General features: G+C 42.4%; 1 protein-coding gene across 1 annotated transcript in view; it reads right to left on the bottom strand.

The window, feature by feature from the left end:
• The window catches only part of DNAH11 (dynein axonemal heavy chain 11), a 323435-nt gene that overhangs the window by 187616 nt on the left and 123215 nt on the right, over positions 1-12604 (bottom strand). Inside the window, exons 37-38 of the mRNA XM_034643547.1 lie at positions 4685-4816; positions 2821-2981 (exon numbers count right to left, since the gene is read on the bottom strand). Coding sequence (XP_034499438.1) covers positions 2821-2981; positions 4685-4816 — 293 coding nt within the window. The remainder of the gene's footprint in view (positions 1-2820; positions 2982-4684; positions 4817-12604) is intronic.

Genomic DNA, 12604 nt, shown 5'->3' with positions numbered 1-12604 from the left:
ATAAAATATTTTTGTCTTTGTATTGACAATGGGCCAAAAAAAAAAAAAAAAAAAAAAAGACATCCGCACAGAGGCCTGAAGACCAGGGACTAGGGTCTACTTGCCAATCATCAGATGTTAATCTTAAATAAGCCTTTTCACATCATTTCCAGTCATTTCTCCTCCATAATAAGAGGTTTCTTGTAGGGCTATGTTAAGAATGCCCAAGGTAAATGGCTTCCAAAATCCAGAGTACAATGCAAATAGAAGCAGTCACTTAGGACAATGTAAAGCGTTTCTGTGCTTTATGGCCCGCACATGTTTAATTGCATCTCACAATGCATACGGAATGGAGAGACCCCTGAATTAGGAATTATAGCGTTTTTTATAGTGTAGTCTACCCCCCAATGCAATCTTTTCTCGTGGTTCCAAGTTTTGGCTGAACAGGCGGCTATCTGCTGCAGACGACCTTTGCTACCACCTTGCAGTCAGGAGCTGCCCAGTGACCAAGCTCCAACCAACACACTGTGTACTGAGATGCCATGTACATGTCCCACAACGCCCCCTTCTAGAAGTTTTGCCCTTGTTCCCTGGCTGACACAAAGCGGGAAGTCACATGTGGCACGTGGGCCATGGGCCGGGCTACACGGCGGAACCGCCCGCTCCTGGACTGGGTCACAAGGGCCCCGCCAGCCTGTGTGACCGCAGCCCTCGGATCCTGGGTCTCTCGGCAACAACTCGGCCTTCTGCTCCCGCCAGGCCACCTGTGCTCCCACCTGTATCTCTCTCGATGACACGTGGCTGACCTACGTCTCTCAACCTGCCCACACAGGGAAGCAGCCCGCCAACCACACAAAGGGAAGGGAGACATCAAATGAGATGTAATGAGCATGTCTGAAAGGCATTACTGCACTAATGCAAATAATCCGTACGCAGCCCAAAAAGCGAAATGGAAAAGAAAGGTGCGCAAAGAGAACATCTTCCGCAGCACCACTCACTCCACCAGAAGGAAAATTCAGCTCCCTTTTCACTTGCAAATAAACCACACAGTGATTTTTTTTTTAATTTAAAAAGCCAATAAGCTATTAGTCCTCACGTATTGGCACACTGTCAAGTGTCTCTTTCCTTTGCCTCCTACGCCCTGTGCCTCCCTCCTTTGCAGCTTTATTTATCATGGCGAGTAGGCAGGAGACAGCATTTGCAGTTTTGATGATTCTCAAGGTGATTTTGTCAAGGTTCAAGTTTTAATTCCTCACACTGAAAGGTGTACATAAGTTAACCAATTAAGATAGTGAACAATGCGTTTCAGTTAGAGATAAGTCAAAGAGAACTGAATTAGAAAAACAGAACTACAGAGGTGCCTGGGTGATTCAGTCGGTTAAGAAACCGACTCTGGGTTTTGGCTCAGGTCATGATCCCAGGGTCATGGGATTGAGCCCCAGAGTCTGGCTCTGAGCTCAGCAGGGAGTCTGCTCAAGATTCTCTTTCTCCCTCTCCCTCCGACCCTGTCCCTGCACTCGTGTGCTCGTGTGCGCTCTCTCAAATAAATCTTAAAAAAAAAAAAAAAAGAAAAGAAAAACAGATTTACAGTTGATCAGTGATGAACTCACCGGCAGAGTAATACAAGCAATACAAGCAAGAACAATCATAAAGCTAGTGGCAGAATTTCACAGACTTCCCAGGACCATCGAGACGAGCCAGCTTTACTGACATATTTAAAACTGTCTACACTTTCATTCCCAGATAAACGGTATGGTATGGTGAGACTGCATAACTGGGAACACTCCTGTGATTTTGAGATGTTTTTTCTTTCAGGAATGCCAATGAATCAATGTGCTCCCCGCCCCCAAGTAATTCAGCAGAGGCTGGAATACTGATAGGGAATTCCTGATTTATGGGACATATGCTTATCTCTACAGCATTCCGACCATGTGGATACATGACAGAGTCAAGTGGCAATGAACTTCTAATAATGGTAACCCCCTGTCCCTTGACATACTTGAGCCACACTGGCTCTATATCTATCTCTTGACCTGGCCAACCTCCTTCCCATCTTAGCAACTTTGTACTTGTCTCTGCTTGTCACTTTCTGCCCCAGGATGTTTGCATAGCTTCCTCAGTATCACTTAGGTCCCAACTCACACAATCTATAGTGGACTCTCCATTCAAGATCCTTTGTAACCTATCACCCTGTTTTATTTTAGTCATAGCATATATTACCACCTAAAATAACTTTGCTGACTTGTTTATTGTTCCTCTTCATTCCCAGCCACTCACGTGCCACAGTCAACCAGAAAGAGCATTCTAGGAGACCAGGAACCCTGCCTGTTCAACTGCGGAGGAATACTCCACACCATGCTTCCAAAGTGTTTGTTAAATTGTTTAATGGGTCAATGTTCCCGCTCTTTTCTTCCTTTCACTGTAGGTAACCCTTCCAAAATGAATCTACATGTAGGCAATTCCTATGTTTACACTTTTGATAAAGCGATGCAGGGGTGGGAGGTGGTTGCAAACCCTGGGATCAGGATGTTAGCCACAGATAAGCAGAGAGAATGGACGCAGAGATCAAGCATGCTGTCTTCCACCATATTGCCCTGTGCGTGATTTCATGATTTGTATACTGGCTTGTGTCTACACTTCTGCTGCTCTAACTGGGTTCTCTTGAATTTATCCCTAACTGAAGTCAGCATCTACTATGTCGCTTCATGAGTTCATTACACACAGCTTTCATACCTTCCATTCTCTCTTACTCCCTTCCGTTCCATCTCACACACCTTTACCCACGCGGGGGGACTTTTCCAGCTCACGTTTTCCCATCTGACTCCAACTTATCACTCTTACCTGTCAGTTAGAGGAGTGATCACCAGCCGAGGACTGTTTCCTAAATATTCATAGAAGTACTGGAACTGGGCATCACAAATATTCACAAAGCAGTGTTTCTGGACGTCCTCCCACTGGTGACGAAGTTGAGACAGCCAAGCAAAGGCCTGGGGACTGACAACCTGAAAACATTATATGGTCATCACATACAGGGCACTGATAATTTGGAGGCAACAAATTATTACTCGAATCAATGATGCTGATTCACATCTCTAAACTCCCACAAAAGGGCCCTCTCAAGTTGCAGCTGCATGTGGATGGTTCAATACTTAATCAGAAATACATGTCATCAAAGTCTTCATCTTAAGAAGGCTTTTACTGTAAAACAACATCAATTTGTTCAAGCAAGGCTTTTTTTCCCCTTTTGGGAATAGCCCAGGGGATCCGATCACTTTTCTAACTTTATGCTCATATCACTGAAATCAGAGGGAAAAATACACTCTGTAGTAAAACATATAACCCGTAATTGTACCTTCAACAAAGTCCATTCTAAAGCCAGTTTTACTTTTAGGGCAGAGATTTCCCATTTCATTTTTCATTCCATCAAATTACAGTATTTTTTTATTGCTGTTCTTTATCTTACTCAAGCCTATTCATTCTTTCTCCATTTTGAAAAAATAATTTCAGTCTCATACATTTGTGACCCTACAATTTCTGGGGGACCATTTAAGTTACCAAAGTTATTATCTACCACATGTCCTGACAGCTACATAAATGCCAGTACTGCACATTTGTGCACATTAAATGATCAGAAATTAGGCAAAGTCTTTACCTCTTAGAGTACAAAGGACATGTTTTAAATCCTAATTTATCCTACTGCAAGTAATCACCACTGATAAAACACAATAAGATATGGAAGAAGGTACAAGGTCATAGTCAAAGAACAGTTCTCAATGGTTCATCATCAAAATGAGAATACATGGTAAGTGGGACTTTGCAAGGATCAGTTTTGGATTAGCAACGGTCCAGAACTTGGACGAAGAAGTATTTTGTACATTTATGGCTTACACCAAGAAGCACTGCTTGCACTTTCTGGAGAGAATTAAAATTCACTTTGATTTTAATAAATTGAAAAAGAACTAGCAAAACAACAAGAAACATCTCCTAACACATATATGCATTCAAATTGAGAAAGGAATGGTCTTGCTTTCGGGTACCAGCCCCCAAGACAAGAAATGGGGTGTGGGGAAAGTAGCTGATAGGCATGATAAACCAATACTGCTTAGGAGACAAGCACACTTGTGACATTTCTAAGTAGGAATGTATTTTAGAAAAAAGCTAAGAAAATTCTCCTTTCACATTAAACACTGCCAGTATTTAAGAGACACAAAGGGTTTGTAAAAAGATAAGAAGGATATTAATGCCCTGAAAGGATTAGAAAATGACTTCTCTAAATTCTGTCATTTAGCCTTAAAAAGTCAAGGGGTGACCAATATTTCTTTCTTCAAAACAAAGGCACAAAGTTGGAAGCCACAGAGGCAATAATCACGGGCCAAAGGACCAAGACGACATGTAGAAAAGCCTGAAGACAGGTAAACGAACACGGTGACTTCGTGAGGTTCTCCTATCCTGGGTTCACTATTTGGATGACGTGTATTAGAGGTTCCTGACTTGGGGAAACTCTGTGGGATACCACTTGGGCTAACTCTCATGAAGATAATTAGCTAACTCAAATCAAAGTCACTCTTAGTAAGTACAACTAACTTCATAGGACTAATTAAAAATACACAACATAAAAAAATGACTTCCTTAGAAGTACATGTGATAATAAAAACCACTTTTGGGAAACAAACAAAAATACATGGAATTTCTATGAAGAACTCGCCTTCTGAGATATAAGTTTGGCCACCACATCTCTGGCATGGACGTCGATGGTACAAATTGTCATGATCTTCTGCCTCTCTCCAGGTAGAAGTTCTCCCAGTAAAAGCGCAATCAGGGTGTTCAACTGAGAAATCTAGAAGAAATTGTGTAAAAAGATAAAGATTACAAATATGGAGTCTAACAGCCCAACAAGACTTCTTATTTGTGAAGAGCCCTCTAGTTTACAAAACCATTTCAAATATGTATCTCAGCTAGCCCTCAAACAACCAGGGGGGAGGAGAGAAAGGAAAGGATGTTATTAATTATATTTAATTAATCAATTAACAATAAATATAACCCCCACCCATACCCCCTTGAGCTGAGACTCAAGGGAAATGCCTGAGTAATGACAAAGCCAGAGGTCAGCAGCAAGGTTTCCTGGCTGCACTGAACTGACTCTCCATCCTCATCATGGTAAGTCCACAACTTTGCTGGGATAGAAAAGATGACAAATTTTAAAAGGTCAAATTGAGCTAACCTCTGCAAAAGTACAGTAAGAACTAAATATCAAGTTGTCTTTTTGTTTGGTTGTTGTTATTTGGGTTTTTTAAAAGATTTATTTATTCATTTTAGAGACAGAGAAAGAGAGACAGAGACAGAGAGAGTGAGTGCTGGATGGGCAGAGAGAAGGAGGGAAAGAATCCTTAAGCAGACCCTCACTGAGTGTGGAACCTGATGTGGGACTCGATCGCACGACCCTGAGATCATGACCTGAGCTGAAACCAAGAGTCAGATGCTTAACCAACTGAGCCACTCAGGTGCCCCATTATTTGGGGTTTTTTTGTTTGTTTTTGCATAGCAGATAGGTTGGTAGGAAAATATTCAAAACGTATAGCTGAAGACTATTGCCCTAATTCTTCTTACTCACACCCCTATTCTTAGATCCACTGATTTCTTACATCACTATTTTTCAAACTACAGGTCTCTTTTCATAGAATGTAAGGGAACAAAATGGAATGATGGGGAATAGAAAATGCTGCATTACAGAAGAATACGTATTGTTTTGTGAAACTTTCAGTTTCTGTTGAGGACGTATACATACGTGTGTAAACTAGATCTGATACAAAATATTTCTCACCGTTGTGTCCGAAAGCTCTTAAAGATACTCAGGGGACCATTTTGTTGGCGTGCTTATTTATTCAGAGCACGTCTGCTTTATACAAGGCTTCTCAGACACTCCCCCCAATTCTGCCCTATTTCAGGGTAACACAGAGTAAAACAATACTGCCTTTTTCCTTTTTTGCTCTGCAAAGGACCATCCATTGCAAACTGTTAGCTCCTGAAAGAACTGGTAATGAGTGACTATGACACATCACCAGAGGCTCTCAAACCTTTGGGGCCTACCGTCAAAATCACACTCCCCATGGCACTATTCTCACATCCCAGCAAACAGCCCGCACCGCAGACTTCCCTGAGCCTGTAGGGCAGCTGAGCTGGAGAAGGGGATGCAGCCTAGTGAGGACGCACAAGGCAGGCAGAGCGATAGTAACCGCGACACACGCAGAGCCAGCCACCAGCCAGGTTGTCCCTATCATTCCAGTCAATCTTCACAAAAATTGATTACTATCCTAACTTTGCAGATGAGGAAACTGAGTCACAAGAGTAATAGCATGAGAGGAGTAATTCATTTTTTTAGAAGATTTTATTTATTTGAGAGAGAGCGAGCCCAAGCAGGGGGAGCAGCAGGCAGAGCAAGAGGGAGAAGCAGACTGCCTGCTGAGCAGGGATCCCAATGCAGGACTCTATCCCAGGACCCCGGGATCATGACCTGAGCCAAAGGCAGGGGCTCAACCAACTGAGCCACCCAGGCGCCCCAGGAGGGGTAATTCAAATCCAGACAGTCTGCCTTCAGAGCCTGACCTCTTACTGGTTCCATCACTTAGAGAGCCACCCACCACCTGTGAGGCGGAGAAACTGTCCAAGAGGCATTCCAGAGGGACTTAAAACCAAACACAATGGAAGGTTGGTTCAAAGGAATAAAATGTGTGTACTTTAGACATTCAGAATATACAACATCCTTATAACCATTTATCTGGTTTTAATACTTTATATCTATAAAATGTAGCCACATGATTAAAAAAAAAAAAACAGAGGTGATCACTATTTCACAGACACCATGTTCAGTGTACCTGAGATTTTAGGTTCCATGAAGGCACATCTGTGTCTGTCTAGTACACTCCTTTGTCCCCAGAGCCTCCAAGGAGCTAGCTGTCGAACAGCAGGCACTCAGTGTTTGCTGAGTACATTAATGAGTGTACATTATTAGCTTACGCACATACAAGTTTGCCAACAAAGTGCATATGCATGTTGGTTAGAAAAGAGGTATTCTGGCATTGGCTATTTTCTCATCTGGGTCAAGATATCCAGTCTATAGAGTCTCAATTCTTACACCAGTTCCAGTATTTAGTTTAAAACAATGGGCTATAGCAACAGTAATAACACCTTATGCCTTGTAAGAACATTTATAATTCCAAGTGCTTTCACATGCATTGTCTTGTCTGAGACTCCTACACCCTGTGATTTCGCCATTATTGATTCATTTGTCACCAAAGTTCAGTCAAGTGAAAGAGGATTAAAAATATAACTCGTCAACAGTATCTGCTCGGCATCCTATGCTGGGGATCTGCTGTTGTCTCTCAGGATTCCACATTCCCGGCAATGCTCTCTCGTAATAAAATTCTGTACCCACAAAACTAAAGTTATAAAATGCCTATCACTTGGGCGGCAGCATCAGGCACTACGACCATCTGGTCATACTATAAATGCATACATGTTTCTGGCCTGTGACATATAACACATACCTGGGCAGCTTTAAAAAAATGCCCTCTCCTACAATCAGCACTTCCTCTTGCCCTTCATCAAGGCAGTGTTACGTCATATTCTGTGAGGATCAGGCATATCTGCCTCAAGTCAACAGCCGAGCCCCAACTTGAAACTCAAAGGGCTGTTCTCCTTGTACACCTTGCCTTTGCCTGGAGCCTAAGCACAGCACATATCCTGACCCGGAAGGAAGCCTACCTTTGAACACGATCCAAACTCCTCCTCATGAGCACAAAGCCCTCCGTGACCTCCCCCTCTCCTTTCCTACCTCACATCGCTCCACCTGTACGGCCTTCATGTTCTTCCATCATGGCTAGTTCAAGGCCACAGAAACTGTTTCATCTTCCTGGAGGCATTTCCCCTCTGATCTTTATATGGTTGGCTTCCCTTCACCGTTCATGTCTTAGTTCAAAATTACCTCCTCAGATCGGCCTTCCCTGGCATCCCATTTCCTATTACCACACCCCCCCTCCCCGCCGCCATTATTCTACAGGCTCCTATTTTATTTCCTCATGGGACTTACTAGTATCCTATCACTCACTTACTTATTTCCTATTTGTCTGCTCCACCTGACTGTAAGTTCTAAAGGAACAAGGCTCTCACCTGTCTTATTCAGTCCTACAATCCCATCCCCAGTACCGTGGCCTGCATAAGGCATAATCTCAGGACACACTCATCACGTGGACGGCAGCAATAATCCACACCACATCAACATTTGTTCTCTCAGTCACACAGTCACACAAACGGGATGACTGTTTCCACAGGTGACAGGTCAAGGCAGAACGCAGATGCGTGATTAGAATCATCTTGCTAGAGTAAGAAGAAAGTGCTAGGATAGCACACAGAAAGAGGGCCCGGCCTCGTCAAGGGCTTGAAAAGACATTTTGGAGGAAAGGGTATTTATGCTAAGACCTAAAGGATAAGTGTAATGTAGGTTGTAAAAAAAACTGAGAGGCTGGGTCTCCCAGGGAGGCAGGGTGGAAGCCACCAGAGGCAGCCTGTGTGAACACCCAGAAGACAGCAGGGTGACCCTGGCAGGGAACAGACACAAGTCTCGCACGGGAGAGGGGCGGGGCCGGGTCAACCACACACACAAGGCGCTGCAGAGAGAAGGGTGCAAACATACAGGGCTTGGCCAGCTTATTGAGAGTCTGAACTTGAAGGGCAATGAGATATTGCTGAAGAGTTTTAAGAAGCATGATAATAATCAGATTTGTGTTTTTACAAGACTTCTCTGCCTGTAGGATGATGAATTGGAGGGAAACCAGACTAGAGAAGAAAGACCCGAGAGCAGAATGCTATCGTCACGCAGGTGAGAAAAAAGTGTGTCTGGGACAAGTTATTAAAGTGGTGGGAACCGTGAGAACAGATATATTTAGGGTAATGGAAGAGATGTGGTAGCTGATGGCACAGCAGATAAAATAATTGTCAAATGGGCTTCTAGATGAATAACTAGTGAAGGATGTTGGGTGCTTCTCTTTTCTGAACTTGGAAACACTGGAGAAGTGGGTTTGAGAAGAAGAGTGAATATATATCCCATGTTCTAGGTTGGAGGTGCCTGTCAGATGTCCAGTGGAAAAGCCCAATATGCTTTCAGTTATGCTTCAGGAGAGACGTCCGAGCTGGATGTCAGAGTCATGAGCACTTTACAAAAAAAAGGAAGCAGCCATAAAAGCAGACGCGACAAGCAGAGATGTGTGGTACGGTAGGAAGACAAAGGCACCTAAGTAGAGCCGTAAGACATGAAGGTGGAGGACGAGTGGCAAGGAAAGAAAACTGAAGAGCCCGTGACGGTGATGATAAAGGAGATTTCAAACAGACATGAAGTAAGGGAAGAGAGTATTAGAGGAGGAGGAAGTATTTCTAACAACACAGAGACTCAGTCAAGTGGTGGAACTGGGTCATGGAGAGAAACGAGAAGGAGAAGATCAAACAGTCAAGTATCGATATGCAGCTCGAACAGCTTGGTTATAATAAAAGCTACAGGGCTAGAGCAGGAAGTGGGAGATGTGACATCTAGGCACAATTTCTGCTGGTTACTTTGTTTGTAAGCAATGAGAGCCTTGGGAATGTTTAAATGCTGACAGCAACGAGCCAGAATGAGCATCGGAAGACACAGTAGAAAAGGCAGCCAGGGAATCCTGAAGGCCCGTTTCAGAAGAGACCCGAGCACAGGTGGGGAAATGGCTCCTGCCAGTCAGAGGCTCCTCTTCCATTCGAACAGGACAGTGGTGCAGAGGGCTGAACACCAGCTCATCGTGGCTGATCTAGTTCCTGGCATCAACAGATAATAAGAGCTGATATTTAATGAGCTCGTACTATCTAATAAGCATTGTGTGTGTGTGTGTGTGTGTGTGTGCATACGTATGTGTATGCATAAAGCATGTATGTATAGAATACTAATTCAATCATCACAATAACCCTATGGGGAAGGTACCATCATGATTCCAATTTTATATAAGAGAATTTGCTCAAGATCACACAGTTCTCAACAGTGGAACCAGATTTAGGACCTGATTCCAGGACTTTATTGTATATTTTATAAACACAAAACTTCCCCAAATGGACCACATATTATTCTCTACCAGTCATACTGGCCAGACAAGAGCTGACCTGTTACGATTCTGGCAGTGAAGGGAAATAACTAGGTATCCACCACCTATGTATTCTCTTGTTTGGAAAAAAATGGAAACACTTCCCAAAAAAGCCACATGAATCATGACTACCACTGAGGTTTATACTTACAGATTGTCTAAGACACTAAGGTGTTCAAAAAGAGGGTCACTGCACTGATGGGATGATGGGGAGCTCACCATGAAGGAAGGTACCAGGCACAGAAAGTCACAGACTCAAGGTCAGAGAAAAGGGCTGGTTCTTGATCCATGGTGGTGGCTGATTCTCAATTGTGTCCTGCCCACCCAGTTCCTGTGGTGGTGCGGTGTGAAGACACCATTTATGTGAACCTAAAGAACGAAGCCACTAAATACTTTAGACTTAAATAAGACAGCACAGGAACAACATTTTCCTCACAGCAGAAGCGTGCGATTTTACCAGCATCAGTCAAGGCAGATTTCCCAAATGAGGTACACCTGAGCCACGGAGGCCGAGAAGCTGGAGGGGCCCCTCTGCTGAAATGTTAAGATCTGAGCTTACAGTCGTCAGCGAACTTTGCAATGTAACTACTATAGCCCTTGGAGGGGTCAGCTACCAGAACCCTCAGTCCCTTTCCAACTGGACATCACACAGAAGTAAATGTTCTTTTCATTTTATAACAATAGCAACAAGGATGTTGAATCCTGAAAACCACCCATGTTTCAGTTTTAGCAGTATCAGAAGCAATGGATTTTCTTTTCAGCTTCAGCAAAGCAAAGTGCCAAGGAAACCAGGTCCCATCAGGGCATGAGTTGTGGAGCCCCCATCTGTGGCCTTCCTTTCCACTGTTCATTTCCTACTTCTCCATTAATCACATTGCTAAACCCAGCACAATACTGAGCAATGAATGTCAGCGACAGTGCGCATAATTACCTCGTTCTTGACACTAATGGAAAGGATTCCAAAGTTTCACCATTAAGCATGATTTTCTCTGCAGGTTTCTAGTGGATATTCTTCATCAAGTTATAAAGTTTCCTTCAAATGCTTGTATTAGAAAAGAAAAAGGTGTAAAATCAGTAAGCTACCACCTTAAGAAACTTGAAAAAGAGGAGCAAATTAAAGTAGACAGAAGTAATCAAGATAAAGTGGAAGTCAATGAAATATAAAACAACAGACAAAAATCAACAAAGATTAGTTCTTTGAAAATGTAAATAAAAATGATAAACACAGAGAAAGCCTGATTTCAAAGAGAAAGATAGAGAACACAAATCATCAATACCAGGAATGCAGGAAGGACGTGATATGAGGTCCTCCAGATGTCCCAAGGATAATGTTAAGAAACAAAGACCAATTCATGTCAATACATTCGAAAACTTAGATCAAGGCTGAAAGTAAAGGTCCTGTAAAGGTCCAGACAGTCAACATCTGAGGCACTGAGGCCTACAACATCTCTACTGAGATGATTCCACATAGCCATGGCAGTGTTAAAGCATCTGAAGACACAGGCACTGGGACAGATTTGGCCGGAGGGCTGTAATGTGCCAGCCCCTGACTTAGATTAAATGGATAAATACCTTGAAAAACACAAATTTTCAAAAGTGATACAAGAAAAAAAGAAAAAAGAAAAACTATACAGCACCATATATATACAAAAGAAATTGATTTATAATTAAAAAATGATCCACAAAGAAAACTCCAGGTCCAGATGGTATCTCCAATGATTTCTGTTGTAAATTCTTTCACAAAATACATGAGAATACAGTATTTTCCAATTCCTTTTAAAGAGCATACTGCTGATGCCCAAACTGCAGAGATATTATAAGGAAACTACAAATAAACATCCCTTATGAACATATATAGAGAATTCCTGGACAGAATATTTGCACAGGAAACCCAGCAAAAATACATATATACATATATAAGCGATAATACATCATTAACCAAGTGGAGTTTATTTCAGGAATGCAAAGTTGGCGCAGCATTCAAAAATTCACCACAGTAACAGAATAAAAGAGGCAGACACATGAATAATCTCAACAGATTTGAAAAAGTTCAATATCTCTTCAAGATAAAAACTTAGTATGTAGCAATGGAAGGGCTCTCCCTCAATTTCAGAAAGGGCATCTACACAAACCTGTAACAGCTACCAGATTTAATGGGTAAATTTAAACTATTCTTCCCTCAGACTGGAGATCAGCCAGGATGTCTGCTCTATCTACTTCCATTCAACATGGCACTGGAGGTCCCAGCTGAGTCACAAACTCAAGAAAAGGGAATAAAGGGCAAAAAAAGAATGGGAGACGGGAAGTAAAACTGTTATTACTGACAGATGTTCTGTTCATGGACACAGAAAGCCCTAGGAAACTAAAAAAAAAAAAAAAACACCAAAAACCAAAAAACAAAAAAAACTTACTAAAACTAATAAGCAAATTTGGCAAAGTCCTAAGACACAAGGCGAATATTTAAAAAT

The sequence above is a fragment of the Ailuropoda melanoleuca genome, chromosome 1, assembly GCF_002007445.2.
Source record: "Ailuropoda melanoleuca isolate Jingjing chromosome 1, ASM200744v2, whole genome shotgun sequence".
Lineage (NCBI taxonomy): Eukaryota > Metazoa > Chordata > Mammalia > Carnivora > Ursidae > Ailuropoda > Ailuropoda melanoleuca.
The sequence above is the reverse complement of the archived record's forward strand: the minus strand, read 5'-3'. Positions and strand labels throughout refer to the sequence as shown.